The 19,478-nt window shown below is 45.9% G+C and overlaps 1 protein-coding gene across 1 annotated transcript in view; it reads left to right on the top strand.

The window, feature by feature from the left end:
* The window catches only part of PCP4L1 (Purkinje cell protein 4 like 1), a 285,781-nt gene that overhangs the window by 206,870 nt on the left and 59,433 nt on the right, over positions 1–19,478 (top strand). Inside the window, exon 2 of the mRNA XM_085638663.1 lies at positions 1,337–1,394. Coding sequence (XP_085494789.1) covers positions 1,337–1,394 — 58 coding nt within the window. The remainder of the gene's footprint in view (positions 1–1,336; positions 1,395–19,478) is intronic.

Raw genomic sequence — 19,478 nt, 5'->3', positions numbered from 1 at the left:
TTTCAGTTAAAAAGTATATTGTTGTGTTAGTCAAAGAAGGCATAACTCAACATTTGCTGCTGTATATTTTTGTTGGATGTGTCTGACAGTTCTTGTATGTTGTGCTGTTTGTCTGTGACTGTGGTGCAGTTGTTGCAGCATGCAGCATCTTCCTTGCAGTCGGTGCTAATCAGTGTGTGTCACGCTGGCGCTGCAGTTGTGTTTTATTTTCTGCATGTTGCAGTCCTGCGGTGTGGTTGTGTGTGTGTCCGATCTATGTCCATCTCTAATTTATGCTAGTGTTAACAGCGCTTGTGCCCTGCTGCCCTTTTGCTTATACAAGAAGCTCATTTGCAAAGAAAATATAAAAACTTTGACTCTCTCCAATGCACTTCCCTATATTTCACCTTATACGTCTCTCAATATATCATCTACCTCCACTCGTTGGCTCATCCCAAACCTCATTCTACTACTACCATCCCCAAAATAACCCTTTCTAGACTCTTACCTCATCTATCATTAGCGGCTCACCTCAAACCTTCTCATGTACCCCTCCTTGGACTCATACCAAACTTCTTTTCAATCAATCGATCAGGGATTCGTAAGCGTGCTACTCATCCGTGAGGGTCTCAAAGTGCTGGGGGGGGGGGGGGGGTATGCAGATCCATTTCAGCCAAAGAGCCAGGTCTTGAGGGTCTTCTTGAAGGTGTTCAGGGAGGGGGCGTGTCTTTTACTACTATGATCTCCCTATTCTCTTTCTAGAGACTCCTCCCTCCTCCATCCCTCCTTTCTACTCATCCCATACAATAAGTGATTATTTTTCTTGTCATGTAACAGTTTGGTTTAACAGCTGTTAGATCTCAATGTCTCCATAGTCTTGGCTAGGACACCAGAGAGGCAGCTGAAAGATGATGCATTGCTGATGGGTACAGGCCTGTCATCCTCTGGAAACAAAGACTTTGGCGCTGCCGTAAAAGGTTAATTCTCTTCCTAAATTAAGGAGACATCATTCCACCCATCTGCTTTCGAATACCCTGGGAGCTCATTGGCGGCCCCATTAGTATGATAAAATGGCGCTTCTTCACGCAGGGCGCGCGCAAGTTCGTTCGTCAGCTGAGGACGAGGAAACAGATTGTTCATTTTATGGCACAGTGAGCTCATTAATGGCTCCTGGAGTGTGGCGGATTGCCAGGCATGTGTGCCAGTGTCTGGGGGCTCTGGTCCCCCGCAGCTGCACTACCGAGGGGTAAGGATTGTTGCTTCCTGTTGACATGTAGATTGCGGGGACTCCAGGACCGGCATTCGGCTTTAATGGGCCCAATGTATTCTTATGCTTGTCTTCTGTGTTCCCTTCCAGCTCCGAGCCAACAGCGAGTCACAGTCTCAGAACCAGGCTCCAGGTGGTGGCCAGAAAGGTAAGGATGGAACCTCCTCTTTCTTACTCACACACTTCTCTTTCACTTTCTTTCTCTGATTCCCCTCGTCTCTCTCACACACACACTTCTCTTTCACTCTCTGTATCTCTTTCTTTCTCTGACTCCCCTCATCTCTCCCTCTCACAGACTGACACACAAACCTCTTTCGCTCTCTCTTTCTCTCTGACTCCCTTCGTCTCTCACACACACACAATTCTCTTTTGTCCTCTCTCCAGTGCTTAATTAGTAAACTATGAAGTCCAGGTGCTCAAATGTTTGTCGGAGGCCACACCTACTTCTCCCCAGCCCCACCCACTTCCCTTGCTGGCTCCACCTACTTACTCTATCGGCTCCACCTTCCTTCTTCAACTGGCACGTCTAAAAGTCAGCTGTAATACTCAATCTGAATTTCAGTAGCAGTGACAGCAACAGTGCAAGATTCCCAAGTCAAGTGTGAAACATAAGCTGGTGCCACCACTGCCATGTGCTGCCATCACCTTATGTGCATTACTTGAGATTGCAAACTTTTATAAGTTAAATTAATAATATACATTTCATACAAGTCGGTACATAAATACTGCTGCACTAAACAACACTGCTGTCTTCCCTTTACAGACTACAAACGCACTCATGAATGGCTGATGCCATCGGGGTTTAATTAAATCAACTGGGTTGGAGGGCATTTGCATTCTTTGAAGAGAGGATCACAACTTTGTATACGTAATTGGGGTGGTTTGTCACCCAGAGATTCTTTAAGGCAAGGGCAAGGTGGGCAATTAATCTGGACCTCCCAAGGCCCTCCCCGGTATTCTTTCTCTCTCTTACTCACTTCAATTTTTCTCTCCATATCTCTCCCCCCACCCCCAGGTCTATCTCTGTTTGTCTTTCTCTACCTATCCCTCCCTATACACCCTGTCTTTTATATACATTTCCTTCTCTCCTTGCTCATCTGTTGCTCTGTCATCTCGCTCTCTATATCTGACCTCACCACTCTTTACCTGTCTCTCTCTGCTTCCTTCTCACCCTTCCTCCCTAACCTCTTCTAAGTTATTCATCACCTCACCTCCCTCTTGCTACCATGCTTCTGTCCAACCTTTCTCTACGCAACCTCAGTCTTTAACTCTGTCTTATTTACCTCACAAATCAAATCAGTAAATCCTCACCCTTCTCTCAGCTCATTTCTCTATCGCTGTCTCTTGACTACTTCCAGTTCCATGACACTTTTATGTACCACCCTCCACCTTTTGGTGTCCCTGCTGCCGCTTCATGTACGTATCCTTACTTCACTTCTCATTTTTCCTCTCTATTTATCTCCAGATTTTTATGTACCCAAGTTCTGTACCTCTCTCCTCTCTTTAGCTCAATTTTCTCAGCCTCACTGCTCTCCCTCAGGCACATCTTTCAAGCGAGCCTCACTTACGATCTCACTTCTCGGCCAGTCTCTGTGCCCATCTCTACCCTTCGCTCTCTACCTCACCTCCCGGTCTCTTGTCCACCCTTCGCTGTGCACCACACTGCACTGTCACCATCATCTCCCTCTCTAGCGTCCACTTTCCATCAACCTCACCCCTTTCTCTCAACCGCATACCTCTTTTCCCCACCTATCTTTACCTTTCTATACCTCACCTCTTAATTTTTCTCACTTCTCTATCTAACCACTCTTTCTGACCATTGTCCCTACCTCATTTCTCTAAGTCACATCTCACTCACTTCCTCATTTATTTCTATAGTCTACTCTCTCTTTCTCCTATCCTCTCAATTTACATCACCATTCATTGCGTACCTCACCTGTCCACTGTCCAGGTCTACCACTCTTCCCTTCACCTCTCACAGTCTTACTTCTTTCTTACTACACCTCTCCTTCTCTACCTCTTTTTTCTGTCCCTCTCTCATCTTTCTGTGCCCCTTTCCCAGTTTTAACCCTCTCCATTCCTCACCGACACAACAGCCATCCCTCTACTTCTCCCACACCTTATGAACCTTGTATCTCACCTCTTACTCTTTAACTCAACCACTCTCTAGCTTTGATTCACCTTCAGCTCTTTTTCACTACCTCGCCTCTGTCTTCTTGCTTCACCTCTTTTCTAAACAACTCCTCTTTCTGCCCTTCAGCGCTCTTGCTCTACCTTTATTTCTACCTCTCGAGGGCCACTCTTCTACGTGTCATGAAGGCAACCTATGAAACCTACAGCATTTAAAGGCAGAGCATTCATGATTTAGTTTTGGCACCTCCTGCGATTACTGCTTGGGAGCTCTTTATCCAGGCCCGGGCCCTAGCCGAGGGAGCTGCCTTAAAAAGACGCACGGTGCCTGCTGAAATACCTGCTGGCAGCTATCTGGGATGCCACCCTGCCTCTGGCTGATTTCCAAACTGCTTTGACGCCTGCTAACTAAACACCTGTGGCGCAGTGGCGGCCTGGTCTGCAACAAATCAATGCCATTAAGCTTAAGAGCATTGTACTTGCACACGGTGCCCGGCGCTGTAGGCATGATTGCTCAGGGCAGGCCTTGGACTCGTCACTCGGTGGTTTACTTCACAGCTCCCTGATACATATGAAGTGAATTGTGAAGCAAGCCACCGAGTGACGGGTCTAAGGCCTGCCTTGAGCAATCATGCCTACGACGCCGGGCACCGCGTGCAAGTACAAGGCCACTGCCCGGCCAGGAGAAGAGTAGAAGAAGGGCAGGGGCCGGGCAGGGCCTTTAACTTAACCCCTGCCAGCCCTATTGTGATAACTTAACTCTACAAGCTCTTTTTCTTATTTTTTTTTTACAGTATTGCACATTTTCTTAAGTACATTGAACCCTTGCCCAGCTAGGCTGTGGTTCACCGCTCTATGCTGACACTGGTGTAGGCCACTCCCGAGTCCCTACCATGCTGAGTTAATTTAATTTATGTAAATGAGGTTTTACTCATGTATTCAGTAATTGCTTTGTCTGTGCTGCACACAGACACACACAAAGTTAATTATGCCCCGCTTGTCAGTGGCAAAGGAGCAGCAACTGCTCTACTGCACATCCAGAGACCGGGGTCAGCCATCATCGATTCTTCATATGGAGCCGGAGCTACCACGCCGGTGACCGTCACGTCATGCCATCCACCACGCTCAAGAAGAACAAGCATTTACAATGCAATGGTCTCGGCATTGTTAAAGTTAGAGCTATTGGCATTGCTCATGACATTGCACACACACACACACCCCAGGGCAGATATTGCGGTACACATGTCTAGTGACTGTGTGCTGCTACACACGACAATACACTTACTCCCTATCCTGGAGTTGACAATGCGAAGTGAGTGAAGACTCTCTGGTGGTAAGATGAGTAAAGACTAGGGTGGTGATGTGAGAGGGCTGCATGGCAGGGATGCCAGTGGTGGCTCCGAAGGAGTGAGCTTAGATAGTTGTAGGACAGATTTTTGTTGTTTCTGTTTTATATAGCACTAACTTGACATCGGAGCGCATTACAGACGTACACATTCATGTTTTTCAGGCAAGTTGAGATTACGCGATTTGCCCAGAATCACAGGATGCTTGAGCCTCCACCAGACTCGAACCTGGTTTCCCAGGGTCAAAGTCGGCCGCTCTAGCCGTTAAGTCACACCCTCAGTGTGCAGAGTGGAGGTGTACGGTAACCGGCGGCTACATGGCAGTAAGGAGAATAAGGACTGTGTGTCAGTGAGGTGATTGAGGATTGCGTGGCTGTGAGGTGAATGCTCCGCCGGGAGTAGTGGGGTGAATGATAGCCGTGTGTCAGTTAAGTGAGTGGCGGCTCTGTGTCAGATAGGTGAGGGGCGACTGTGTGACAGTGAGGTGAGTGGCGGCTGTGTGTCAGATAGGTGAGAGGCGACTGTGTGACAGTGAGGTGAGTGGCGGCCGGGCAGTGCTCATCTGTGTACTGAGCTCCGCATCTGCTTTGCTGGGGCTGCTGGGCCTTGGCAATCCGCATCTAGGGGTACACAGTGCCCTGCGAACACTGCGTGCCAGGGTCAGAGGCATAGCCTGAGGCTGTGGAGTGGGAGGCCGCGAGCCAAGTGTCAGCTTATAGCGTCCCTGCCCCCTCTGACGCAGGCTGCCCCCAGAGGCACTCCCCCGCAAATGGGCTGTGTCTGCGCGTACAGACAGGCTGGGGGGCTCTCCCGGAAGCAATCCAGCTCGTCTCCACGAGTTCACATGGCTTTAAAACACACTGTACTGTAATACAACTATAATTAAACCATATTTCCTCATGTAGGTAATGAGGAGTGCTTTTCATAATGAGGTTTACTGAGTTACTGAGGGGCGCGTAGGTAAGCAGCCATTCATACTCTGTAGCACGCTAAATGTATTTGAATTCCTTTAATTCAATTCAAGAGCGATTCACCAGAAGCGAGTGCGTGCCAAACTCACGTTTTGATTGACGCGTTTAGTTTTGTACCTTCCACAATACCTCCTGTTTGTTCATCCTTTGCACAATAATAAGCGGCTATAGCAGCAGGTGGCCCATACAAATACTTGGCAATGACCTACCTTACACTGATCCCCACGCCCAGAATTCTTCTATTTTCTCCTTGCCTGACAAGTTTTATAATAGACACCCTAAACATTTTCTCAGTTAGTGGACTAAAGGTAGAATATCTAGATGAATCCCCCAACTGATTGTGAGCTACTACTGTAGTGCTCATTGTATGCATTTATCGTGGTGCAATTCACTAAATGGGCCGCCATGGATACCAATTAATAGGTGTGTTTACAGCCGTCTCCACATAGGGGGAATTTCAGGGTGCTTCTGCTGCGTGTGTTGCTACGCGTATACTTGGCAATAGGAAGTAAGCTACTGCTCGCCAAGTGCGCCAACCTGTGGGTGTATGCCACCTGGGTAGCTCCCGTTTTTTGCATCGTAGGATACTCTTGATCAAGTTGCCTGTCTCATTACGTGCAAATGTAGATAGTTACTAATAGAGCCCATTACTGCTCACGTTCACTGATTTCCCCCCCCCCCCCCCCCCCCCAAGGATGGGAAATATAGAGCGAGCGGAGCAACCCCTCTCACTACACTTAACATCCCGCGATATTCACAAGGCGCATCATATATGCTACAAGACATTGATTGCTCGTAGCATACAGGCTGGATGTTCCTGCTATACTATTTTTTCCGGGGATTGGGGAACCCCATGCGTCCTCTTAGTTACTGGGTGTGGATGCACACACCATGATTCTCAGATGGGGTACCCTGCCCCATGCCGGGTGTGGTCTCTCTCTACCTCTGCTGTCAGCTGCTTCCCCTCCTGCTTTCATTGCAAAATATGAAGCTTCCTCTCCTTACCTCACTGTCCACTACTTCATGATAGGCCGGTGGAGGGTCGAAGCCTCCTCGCCCGCCGCGGCTGCCCTCGCCACTGTCCCCGCGAGGACCGCCGCTATCCATAGGCTCATACCCGCCGTAGTCCAAGCCCGGCCGCTCGTTTGTGAGCAGCGCCACCGCCTCATTGATATCATTTTTTGCCAAACGCAATGCTTTCCGGATGGCACCAGGGTTGGCGAATCCCATGCACAGCAGGGTCGTGGTATGCTGCTCCTCTTCGCTCTCCATATCACCCGTGCGCACAATCTCCTGGGCACTCACTGAGCTCCGCACCTGACACTTACGCTCCTGCGCACCGCCATCTTCCCGGCCCTCCCACCACCTCCCTTTCAGTGAACAGATCGAAGCCACTGGAGCTGCCAATCTCTTGTCACGTGACCCGACAAAAACTGATGGAGCTCAGGGAGTAACATCGTGATGAGAGACATAGAAGTAGGACACAAAGTAAGCATGTTACTCAAGCAGCCGAGTAGACTATATGGAAAATAACAATGGCGGGGTCTACCATTCTTTTCTGGCGTATACCTCTCATTGATAAACCATGAAGGGTTGATGTTTTTATGAATTTAAAAACCTCTCTCTCATTTTTTCAAGACCTAATGCCATGGTCCACCTAAATTTGGATGAACAAAAATTAAAATGTTTTTATTAACTGTATATTTTTTTGTCAGGTGTCCTGCCCTGCCCAAGCCTGCAGGGTAAATAAGCGTCACCGTTGAGAAACCTCGTTCAGTCAGCTCACGGTGGAAGCAGTAATGCACAGATAGGGAAACGTTTGACCAGAAAACAAGCACACCACTGCCTTTCTCCGAGGCGAAGCAGAAATGCCTTGGAGAAAGGCAGCGGCGGTTTCGAATTCGGGGGCGTGTTTTTCTTTTCTCTCCTCTTGCCATTGGCTGGAGGAGATAATTAGAAAAGTAGCAAAAAACACGCCCCCGAATCCGAAAAGGACGGGGCCTGTTCGGAGAGACAAACCTCTTCTCCAATGGCTGGCCAGCATTCAAGAGGCCAGCCAATGGAGAAGAGGGTTGGGTTCAAGCCCCTCTTCTCCAAGTCATTGAATCTCGCGAGCGAGACTGCGCAAGCGCAGCCTTCGCTAGCCGAGACCTAAAAAAGCAGCGTTGGTTTGGCAACGGCTACTACTTACGGGTACTCTTGGTGGGTGGCCAAGCACTGGCCTGCCTGCCTGCCTTTATTAACTGATAGTGATAGGCGTCCTAGGTCTGCTGCTGCATTCACTCCTCGGGCTAACCTCCTGAACCGCTCTGAGGACTCGTGGCGGGGTGTGCGTGTACCGGGCGTCGCATTTTGAAAAAAATCTATGCACGCTGCCGCACAGCCCCTACCCCCGCAGAACCAAACCCAGCCCAATCAGTGTCCCGCCCAACGGCAACACTGAACTAAGGGCTGCCACATAACTAAAGCAAATCGCAATGCGCATCGTTACGCCTGAATGGGGATCATATTATGGAATCAGTAAATAAATTATGGTTGGAGTGAGTCCAACAGTCTGGACCAGTACGCTGCCAGGTGCTATTGCTACATGAGGGTTTATTTGCTACTTTTATACATGGACTGCAATTGTTCAATTAACCTTACTCAGCATCCCCTGGCCAGACCCAGACTTCGGGGGGGTTAGTCAACCTTAATTCTCTACCGGGCAATGCATGGATTTACCGCAGACACAACGGCCCTGAAACAATGCACATACCAACTGGCGTCTGAGAGAATAACACGAAAAGTACAGCAGGCAATGAGATCAGACATTCATTGGCGTAAACACATGGCATGGCCTATAGCGGCATGGGAAACACAGGAAGAAGATTTTTGCAGTCATGCAATTTTAGTTCAAACTACAGAACACAAAATTGGAGGTATGTGGTATCAGCTGGGGAGGGAGGGAAGCGCACTGAGTGCAGTATGGTGCACACAAGGCGCTTGGCACTCACCTTGGACTCCATCTCCGAGTCCGAGGAGATCTTGTCTGCCACATTCTGCCAGTCTTGTCTTTCCACAGTGACTGTGACCTTGTCCAGCAGCTCCTGCATCATCCGGTGCAGCTGCTCATTGGTGGTGTCGAACTGCGTGCGACTCACCTTACCCTCCAGCACGCGCGTGTCTGCTTTCCGAGGAAACTGAAAGAGAGGAAGAAGGGTAGCGGGGGAGGAAGGGTGAAATGGGCACCCAGAGTTCAATTCTCGAACAAACCACAGTTTGACTTGAAAACATTGCAACTGTTTTTGAAAGCCAAATAAACCCGAGCCACTGTCTGCTGCTCACAGCAGGCACATTGGTGCACCATGTGAAGTGGCACCGGGGCGCAAGGCTGTGAGTGGCTCTCCGAACTCCAATTATGTCCAGAAAGGAATAATACGTGATGCGCCGTCAGTGAGTTTATTTTATATACAGTCTACGCCGCAATGCCATATGATGTGCAGAGTTGCAGACCCCTGGTGTAGACCCGGCCCTGATAAGTGCCGGTGCTAAGTGCCGGTGCTAAGCACCGGAAAGCACCGGCACAAATTAAGCACTGCCTCTCTCCTATCTCTTTCTGACTCCCCTCCTCTCTCTTTCTTTCTGACTTCCCCTCATCTCTTTCTAACTCTCTCACACACACTCTCCACTTGATATGGTATTTATTTATAAGCACAAATCTTTTTTTTGCGCTAGACAAGTGCCCTTTCCCAGTACAAATAGCACTTTATTCTTTGAGATACTTTCTGTCAAGGGGGCATTCCATGAGTGGTACTTTGGTGTTGCAGCACAGCCACCAAAGCCTTTTTACCCAAGGCACTGTCTACTAAAATTGAATGACAGGACTTTGCGCCTAAAATAACGCCGCTCTGCGACAGGTGGAAAGTTAAAAAAAATGTTTTTATTTCTCCTGGCATTTCACACATTGCTACAGTATACAGTACACATCCAATGTGTGATATGTTGTGGAAATTGTCTGCCCAACCCATGCTATATATCACAAGCACACTTTAGCACCATGGTGAAAAGGTGTGTGTAAGGTGGTAGGCAGCCTGGTCGTGGGGCAGCACGCAGGGGAAGAGAGCCAGAGCCGCAGGTCAGGTTAAATGAATGAGACTGTGCTGCTTCCTCGCCATTGCGCAATGCGGCTCTGCATCTTCTGTTGCAGAGCTGCACAAAAAATATTAAATCTCTCCCGTTGTCATTTATCTCCACCTTCCTAAAGTATCCCTCTTAGGAGAACAACCTTTACAACGCGGTCGTTACACCGCGGTATGTTTACATCGCGGTCATTACAACGCAAGTCGTTTCAACGACTTGCGCTGGATGGTGCTCTAAACTAAGGAATACTATGATTTTCTATTCCAACACCTTCCCTACTGTTACGTAGGCTGGAGTTGGAATAGTAAATCATACTATTCCTAAATCCAGCGCCCTCCAGCGCAAGTTGTTGTAACAACTTGCGTTGTAACGAATGCGATGTAAAATACCACGTTGTGAATGTATGCGATGTAACGTTATACATTCCCCTCTTAACTCTAAGACACCTATTTGCTGATGTCTTCCATTCCCTCTTTCCTGTTATCCCTACTCTATATCCTTTACAATTCCTACTCACTCCCCTCTAGCCTTTTCTCCTATTTCCTTATCGCATTTTTCTTTCTCCATCTGTCAACTGACTTCTTACTATCCATCTCTCCACTGTTCCTTGCATCTCTTTCCATGTACCACTCCTTCTCCAGTCAATGTCCTGTGCCTATTTCTGAGTTCAGTCCTCATTACTTGTTCACTCTCTCGCTCCCCATTTCACCTCTTAACTTCCCTCTCTCCTACATGTGCACTTTCCTTCAATCTCTTCTACATATCATCATTCCGTTATTCTTCATACTCTCTTGGGTGAAAATCTCGCGCTTTATACATTTCTTTTTCATTTCATTTCATTTCTTACATTCTCTCTCACCTCCATTGTACCTTTTCCATTTCTGTTTCCTTCCAGACCACTGCTATCTCTCTTTCTCTCTGCCTAACACCTTTTTGTTACCCTAACCCCACTTTACTGCCCTCCCTCTGCTATATCATGTGTTTGTTCCCTCTCAATGTCATTAACACTTTCATTACACTCTTTTTTCAGCAATCCTCCTTCCCTCCCCTTTATCTGCCATCTACACTCCTGCCCTTCTTTTGGACAAGTGGTCTCGTTTTCCATTTCGAGCCATTTACCTTCCCTGCCTTTTATATATTCATGCATTTTCTCCGACATGTCACTAACTTCCTTTCACCTTCTCTCCATTTTACTGCTTCCTTTCATTCTCTCCTTTCCACCTATCTTGCCTAACTTCTCTTCACCATGTGAATTTGCTTCCCTGTCTGCGCATTATCACCTCTCATCTTTCACCCTCTGTTTCAAACCCCTTTCCTACCCCTCTTCAAAAGGCACTCTTTCTGTCATACTACTACATACCTTCTCATTCAGTAGAGAAATAGACATTGATTTAAGATAGAAACTGCCAATCGACACTGTTCCCCTGGCTACTTTTCATATACAGACTCCACATGGTCCATAATCATACACTTGCTTTTCATACACAAATACAAGCAGATACCTGGCACAACCAGTCTGGCTGTTTCCTTGCCAATACACAACAGATTGCACTTGGTTTTGACTAGGAGTACACCACTATATTTCTCCAAAGCTTATTAATTCGGGTGCTTCACAAAACCTTTAGATTTCACTTGTATTCTATAAATATCATTCTTATAGAGACGTTCAGCCACCACTACTAAGCAACGAGTATGTTGTTGTGTCATTCACAATTGTCCTCTGCTCTGTGTAGTATGCAGAGGTTGTATGTGATTTCAAAGAAAAATGATTTCACAGAATGCTATTACAGAGAAACCATTTTATCTAAACTGTTTATTTTAAACTTCTAAATACATAAGTTGCATGCCTTATTTTCGGTGATATTTTTGTCTGAGGTAATTATTTATGTGCTTTACTTCAGGAGACATTATTTCAGATTGATATATTTTACATTGTCAAACAATTACTTTGGATGCTTTTAATCCGCTGACCACCCCTACACCATCCATCCCTGATTCCTCACCAGCCCTAAATACCACCAATCCATGCCCTCTAAATGTCTCTCCACACACCTAAACTCCACCCATTCTTGAATCCTAAAGGCCCTTTCTACCCCTAAACTCCATCCATCACAGAAACCTAAAAATTTGTCACTACACCTAAACTACACCCATTCCTGACCCTTAAACTACACCCATCTCTGAACTCTAAAAGCCCTTTCTTCCCCTACAATCCACCCCTTAATGTACTGTAAAATCCCTCATTACCCCTAAACTCCACCTCTTTCTATGCCTAAGTCTCACATGTCCCTGACCCCTTAAAACTTCTCACCATTCCCAAACTCCACCCATCCCTGAACCCTAAAATAAACCCTCATACTCTTAAACACCACCTGACCATGACCCCTAAAAACCATCACCATCCCTAACTCTGCCCATCTATGAACCCCAGAAGCCCCTTTCCATGAATGAACTTCACCCATCTTTGAATCCTTAAAATCCCTCACCACCCTAAACTCCACCCAATCCTGGACCCTAAAAACTCTTCACCACCCCTATCATTTACCCAAAACTGAACCCTAAAAACCCTCATTACTACACTAGACCCGTTCCTGAACCCTAAAAACACCCACACCCCTAAGCTCCACACATCCGTAAACCCTAAAAAAAAACCTCACCTCCCCAAAATTCTGCAGATTCATAATACCTGAAAAAAAACACCTCCCGGAAACACCCATCCCTGAACCCTAAAAATCTTATTCGGTGCCTGAACTTCACCCATTCCTGAACCCTAAAAACTCATCATCCATAAGCATTACCCATCCCTGAAACCAAAACACTCTCACTAGCCCTAAACTCCAACAAAGTTAAGTGCAATTTTCGATTTTTCCTTAAAATATCTTTCCTTAAAATGTTTCTTTTAATTTTGAATTTATTTGTACATACATTCATTACATACATTTGATAACTTTATTTCGGTCGAAGACCATAAAAGTGCAGATAAAATACATACAGAGCACAGAAGATTAAAAAACAGCATGAAAAGACAATGTTAAAAGAAAATTAGATTCAAAAGTGGAAAATAGAAAAAAACCCTTATCAATCTCATATTTACAAAAAAGTTTGTCTTCTGCGCCACATACCAAATAAAAAACGGGATACGGCAAAAACAATAGGGGGATGGGTATCGTAAGTCAAAACCCGACAGGCCTGCGCAAAATGGCGAAATCCAAGGTTCCTGCATATCGGGATTAACCAACATTTCCTAATTCTAGCGTATGCAGGACAAAAAAACAAAACATGGGAAACATCTTCACTTTAGTAATTACATATAGGACAGGCTTCCCCTTCTGATTTAGACCATTTTGAGGTGAAAAGCCTGATGGGCAGGCTACCATGCCTTAATTGAAGATACAACTTCCTCGCTAGAGGCGGTTGTATTGCGTCTAGAAGTTCCTCAAATCGGGGTTCCATTTTTACTAGGAGAAACTCAGCAGACAGCCTACCCAGAGTTGCCGATCTCTGCAGATTTAACAGATTCTGTCTCCTCATCTGAGTTTGGAGTTCTGGTTTCGTCATCCCTGGACAGGACAGCTCAGGAGTCTCCCAAATCTGTAGTATACCTAGCCTCTTACTAGAAGCCTTGATATGGAGCAACCATGGGATATTTTGTTTTTTTAGTTGGGGCCAGATCTCCAAAAACTCAGCTCTATAGGGGGCCAGTTCAGGAACGGACCACAACCTCTTCCAATATAGGATAGGTCTTGCAGCTACAAGCTCATCTATCGGCTCCAGCCCCAGATCGAAACGTAAGGGAATAAGTGGTGTGCTTGATGGTAATCCTACCAGATTCCTCAAAAAATTCTGCTCCACCCTCAGAAGGTTGGGAGTATTTTTATGGCTCCAAAATTCAGCACCATAGATTGAGGCCATTCTAGCTTGGAGTCGGTAGATTTCAAGAGCCGGGGCTACCGGTTTGAGATCGGAAATCCTGTGGACTTTGCTGATACCTCCACTCATTTGTGTTAATTTGAGGGCAGATTGGAGATTTGGGGGCCCCATTCGAAATTCTCTGTTATGGTTATGCCAAGATAGACAAATATTTTGACCCGCTCCAAAAGGATCCCGTTAAGGACAGGGTTCGGTCGAGTCCGCCTCGGGGGATTGAAGATCATAAACTTGGTTTTATCCAGGTTTATCTCCAATCCCCGCGAGGCGCAGAACGCCACGAAACCATCCAGGGTACGCTGGAGGCCCGATGATGTTTTGGATAACAACAAGGTGTCATCCGCAAACATCAGAGCAGGCACTCTCCCAGTCGCTAGTCTGGGAGAATCATTATCTGTAATACCAGACAAATGATCAACCAGACCATTTATATATAGACTAAATAGCGTTGGGGCCAAGACACAACCCTGGCGTACTCCCCTCAGGACAGGAAAGCGTTTAGAAAGGTCCCCATGCCTCCCGCACCTAACCCGAGCATAATTATTGGTATGTAGTCTAATTAATGCTGTCAGAAGGTAGGGCGGGAGACCCAAGTCTGCCAGGACCTCCCGTAGCTTAGCCCTGGGAACAATATCGAATGCCGCCCGCAAGTCAACAAACACAAGGTAGAGGCTGCCACCCTCCACACTTGCAGTTTTCCAGAATAAGACCTGGAGACGGAAAATTTGGTCCAGGGTAGAAATGCCTGACCTAAATCCTGCCTGGAGTGTCGTTAATACTTCATTTTCCTCCATCCAGCCCAGAATCCAATCCAGAATAATCCTGCCCATTAGCTTTTGTGTTGTATCTATAAGGCTAATGGGCCTGTAGTTGGATGGGGTTAACGGGCAACCCTTTTTATAAATGGGGACTACCTCAGCACCTAACCATGACCCCGGCAAATCAGTTCCAAATAAAATCTCATTGAACAAAACAGCCAGATACGGTGCCCATATTTTTGGCTGTGTGCGAAATAGATCTCCTGGGAGTTTGTCCAAGCCTGGGGCCTTGTTAGGAGGTAGCCTTCCCATTGCTGACTCTACCTCCTTCAAAGTAATAACTTCAAGGCATTCGGGGTAACTCCCACCCCCAATATCATTTCGGGTCTTCTTGCGCCGTTCGCCCAAAGCCCCCTCCAATCGATACTCATGGAGGGAGCTCCGGGAGGTCGACGGGTAAAGCACCCCATCTACCCCATATGGCAAGACAGCCAACCACTTCAATCCCAATTCCTTCGGGGGTTTACTGCTTGGATCAATTATAGTATCCAATTCGACACTAGCGTATAGAACACTGATGATGCTATGTTTGGGGCACATGCCCTATCACCCCCGTTCGTGGCTGTTGCAACGGTAGCCCAAAATGATTTGGTATCCCTGCGCTTAAGCGCGGATCCCATCTCTTCCCATGTCTTATCCTCCCAATCCTTCTTACCCTTTATAATTGCCTTTTTATAGAGAAGTTGGGATTTCTTTATACATACTCTATCTTGGGCTTTAATGGCAATAATACAAAGTAAAAGAGAGGGGCTCTATGCCACAAAAAGGGGTAGAGCACCAAAAGACTCAAGTCCAAAGAAAGATTCCCCTATTTGGCACGTATATGGGTAACCTCACAAGTTCATACAAGTAACCAACTCAATCAATCACCAGAACAAGACACCAGAATCTAAACTCAATCCAAACTTTTTGTAATTAAAATTTCTATATTTTATTAGAAACAGTGGCACAATAGCAAAATGTGTGACAATTACAAAACGATAAAATCGGCGCTTGACATTATATTTGTTGTACAATGAACAGAAAATTAAAACAATATGCGGTCAGAAATATACAATAAAAAGAACATACAATAAAAATATACAATAAAAAATGTTTTCTATTCATAAAAAACAGTTCAAAACATGGGGAGAACACAGGTAAGAAAGATGTTTTCAAATCCTAAATGAAAAAGGAAGACAAAAGGACCCAGATCAGCTGTTCTCCTCACAATAGATACTAATACTTGAGTTTTCAGAGAACAGATGTCATTCCAGTCTATAGTCAACCTTTTCTGACTTGCGTCGACGCGTTTCGGTGGAAAGCTAAGAATAGAAGACCACCTTCTTCAGGACAATTTATTATGATCTCCCAAGGTACAGACAATCTTATGGGTTAACTAGTACATCCAAGAGGTAGGTACTCGTAGACTCCTTCCCTTATTGTTATCTAGGGGAGTGCGCTCAGTTCAATGGGAACATAAAGGAGCAGGCCTCTTATTCTGCCACCCAGTGTTTCCGTGTTTTGGACGCGATCGGGATACGAAAATATATGGACAGGTCTTATGTTAGAACAAGAAACAGTCCCGTATGCAGAACGTCTATAAGGTGAGAATGGTACTGTATTCTTTTTAGAAGATGCCCTGCTCGGGAACCAATACTCAAATCATTGATATGTTCCTGAATCTCGATGTTGCAATGTTTCTCGAGATTCTGTAGATTTTCCGTTAGCGAGCGTGGAAACCTCGACCTGATCCCTGGAGCAAAGCGTGTCCTTTAATGGCAACCAGTAAATCTTTTTTTGCCTTTCTACATGGGGCGTCATACCAGGGATGTGACCTGACCCGTGGTGGTTTGACCGCAACCACAGAGCAGAACACATCCACTAGCTTCTCTGCCAATTGCTCATGGATTTTCACTGCTCTGCCCTTGTGGGCATCATCCCCCATTTCAAGAATCAAAGGTATGGCTATGTTGTAAATTTTCGCCAATATAGTGGGGGACTCCTGTAAGTGCGGCCATTTAACCCTACGTCTATTGTTAGTTATTATATAGGGAGGAATAACACTAGTTGCATCGGGCGATAGGTTTGTCAACCCAAAGCTGCCAGATTTTAGTGTTAGTACAAGGGCATTATGATCACTATCGTGTCTCGGGACAACCTAAACTCCAGCAACCTATCCCAATATTTTGTTTCCATCATTATATAATCAATGATGGAAGTTTGGTGTAGTCTGTTTAACGTAGTCTATCGGGCTCCACCCGTCCATTACACGCCCGCATAGAAGTTGAAAGGGTAAATGATTGTAGTTGCAGGATTTATTTGTATTTCCTTAAAATCATCTTTTCTTAAAACTGGTTTTCCATGAGTTGGCTTCCTCCAACATGGCTTCTCAGTTTGGGTTTTTCCATACATTCACACACAAAAGTAAATAGGTTAGCCCACTCTAGCTACTGGCTAACTTGACTGTGAGTGACAACATTCTTCTCTTTCACAAAGAACGCATGCACCCAGTACCTCGCTTCAGTCCCAATGACTGCTATGACAAATGGTGCTTGGTGAAGCAAAAAATATATTTTTGTCAGGAGCTGATGTTTATTATTTATATTGGGGGGTGCCTGGGAGCCCCTTGAAAATAAAGTTTTACAAAAACCATGACAAAATAAATCCAAAATCCAGGCATGGATGTTTAATGCACTTCCATTTGTCTCCTGTTCTTGCTCCATGCCTTTATTAAAATGAGTTTACTCTTTTGCATCCTAGCTTCCATCTCTGAGTAAAACACGTTCCACTTTTTACAACCCTTTGTTTATTGAGGAATATAAAGCACTGAATTATTAAAAGATCTCATTGATTGAAATTACACAATCACCATTGATAGCAATTGCAACTTCAGACTTTGAAGAAAAACCTTAGCCCCCTCAACTTTTTTTCCAACTGATTAAGCATTGGCCATGTGGTGTCTCGTCAATGTGAACTTGATAAAAGTGAGGGCAGAATCCTGAAAGATGCATTGACCTTCAGAAAGTCTTAAGTCTATACATATGCAGGCTATACAGTTGGCATGTTCTCAATAATCTGCTCATCTATTCAAGTGTTTTGTGGTTACCATATGAAACGTAGCATGCCAACTTCTGTTCATTGCTAAGTCTATATGGGAATTCATGCACTATAATTCAAGGTTTAGTTGAAGCCACAAAATAGGTAGATATGATTTCCTTGAGCGGACTACTGGAAAATGATGTGATAACGTCCATATGAATGTAAAAATAGAATTTTCCAAAGGTCTTCTGCGCTAGACGATACACATCTTATAGTGTGTCTTTTTTCAATAACCAAATGTTATTTGTTTTAACAATAAGTAGCAGCATCTGTCAGCCATCAAGGAATAACAGCCTTGGTCATGTTGAATCATGGAGCAAATTGTCAACAATAATACACAACAGCAGCATTACCACGCCAGTCCACGATGTCTACCCCATCTCTTGTCATGCTTTTGAGGGCTACCCCTCGCCTCATAGATCTGCTTCTCCTGGTGCGGGCACCAATCTACTCCTCTCCTCCAGACTGCCAATGAATGGGGTTCCAGCAAACTTCCAGGCACGGGCATGGTCCCGCTTAGCCACCAAGGACGCCACACCTATAAACGTCCTTTCAGATCGCAATCCCCCAGCTTCCTCCAGAAACCTCAATAAGGCCATTCAAGGGCCAAGATCAATGTGATGTCCCAGTGCCTCCGAGATCTCCCGCCTAACTCCCTCGCAAAAGGTCGACTAAGTTGGTCAGGAAAAAGTCTTCAGCCAGGAGGGTCATCCCACACATGAGGCCTGGGTAATAAGGTTCATCCACTGCAGTCGTTGAGGGTTGTATGATGTTACCACTCATGCAATTACCACGCATGCCTTCGCATCGCTGCCCATACAACACATATGTCATTACCACGCATGCATTTTCTACAATAATGTTTACAACATATATGGCTTTACCACGCATGCCTTTACCATGATAATATCAATATAAAGGCATGCTTGGTAGGGGGACATATGTGCTCAATTGGCTTGTGCGGTAAAGGCATTACCTTGGTAATGGCATGCGTGCCATTGTGATGCACTGGCATGAACGTTCCAATCTTTGTTGTTTCCCCCCACGTGATCCGTTCACAGTACTAAATTGACACTGTGAACGGACTTTCATTTTCTGACGGGACAGAGAGGCGATACCAGAGTAAATTTTCCCTTGCTGCAGCCCTCAGCCCATCCCTGAACCCTAAGTCCACTGGTCGAAGGCAGAGCTTGATGGGTCCAGAGAAGCAAACGTGAGTTGAACACTGCGCGGTATGCCTGTACCGGTCTCTGACCCGTAAACCCACCCCCTGCCAAGCCCTGAACCCTAAGTATGTCCCTTTTCTTGGTCATAAGCCCTAAAGGCGCAACCACTGCTGAAGTCCTCCGCCTGACCTTGTATTCCGTAACCCTTCCCTTTGCCCTACCCCCATGCGTAAAACCACCCCTTAACACAGCTGCCTGCCCAGCCCTGAACCATAGGCCTGCCCCTTTTTTAAGCCTTGATCCGTAAAGCCGCCCCACCGCAGTCCCCTGCTCGGCCCACAGTTTCTTAGCTATGACCATTACCATCCATTACAACAAGCATGCCTTTACCATGGCATATTCGTGGTAAATACTTTGTGATAACGGGCAGGTGTGGTAAAGGAATGTGTGTTGTAAAGATTGTGTGGTAATGATCAAGCGTGGTTATGACCACATAACAATGGCTGTTTCCCAGATATGACGCATGGAGTACGTTTATTTCATATTAATGTAAGAATGACAGGATGCACACCTCTTTTGTTTGACGGTCCATTTCATCAATATACTCCAAGACTCACAATATGCGTGCAGGCCGGCGCTGCGCCTTGCCCGACAGCGCGAAAGAAATATTTCAA

This window comes from Triturus cristatus, chromosome 12 (genome assembly GCF_964204655.1).
Source record: "Triturus cristatus chromosome 12, aTriCri1.1, whole genome shotgun sequence".
Lineage (NCBI taxonomy): Eukaryota > Metazoa > Chordata > Amphibia > Caudata > Salamandridae > Triturus > Triturus cristatus.
This window is presented reverse-complemented; position numbering and strand designations above follow the sequence as displayed.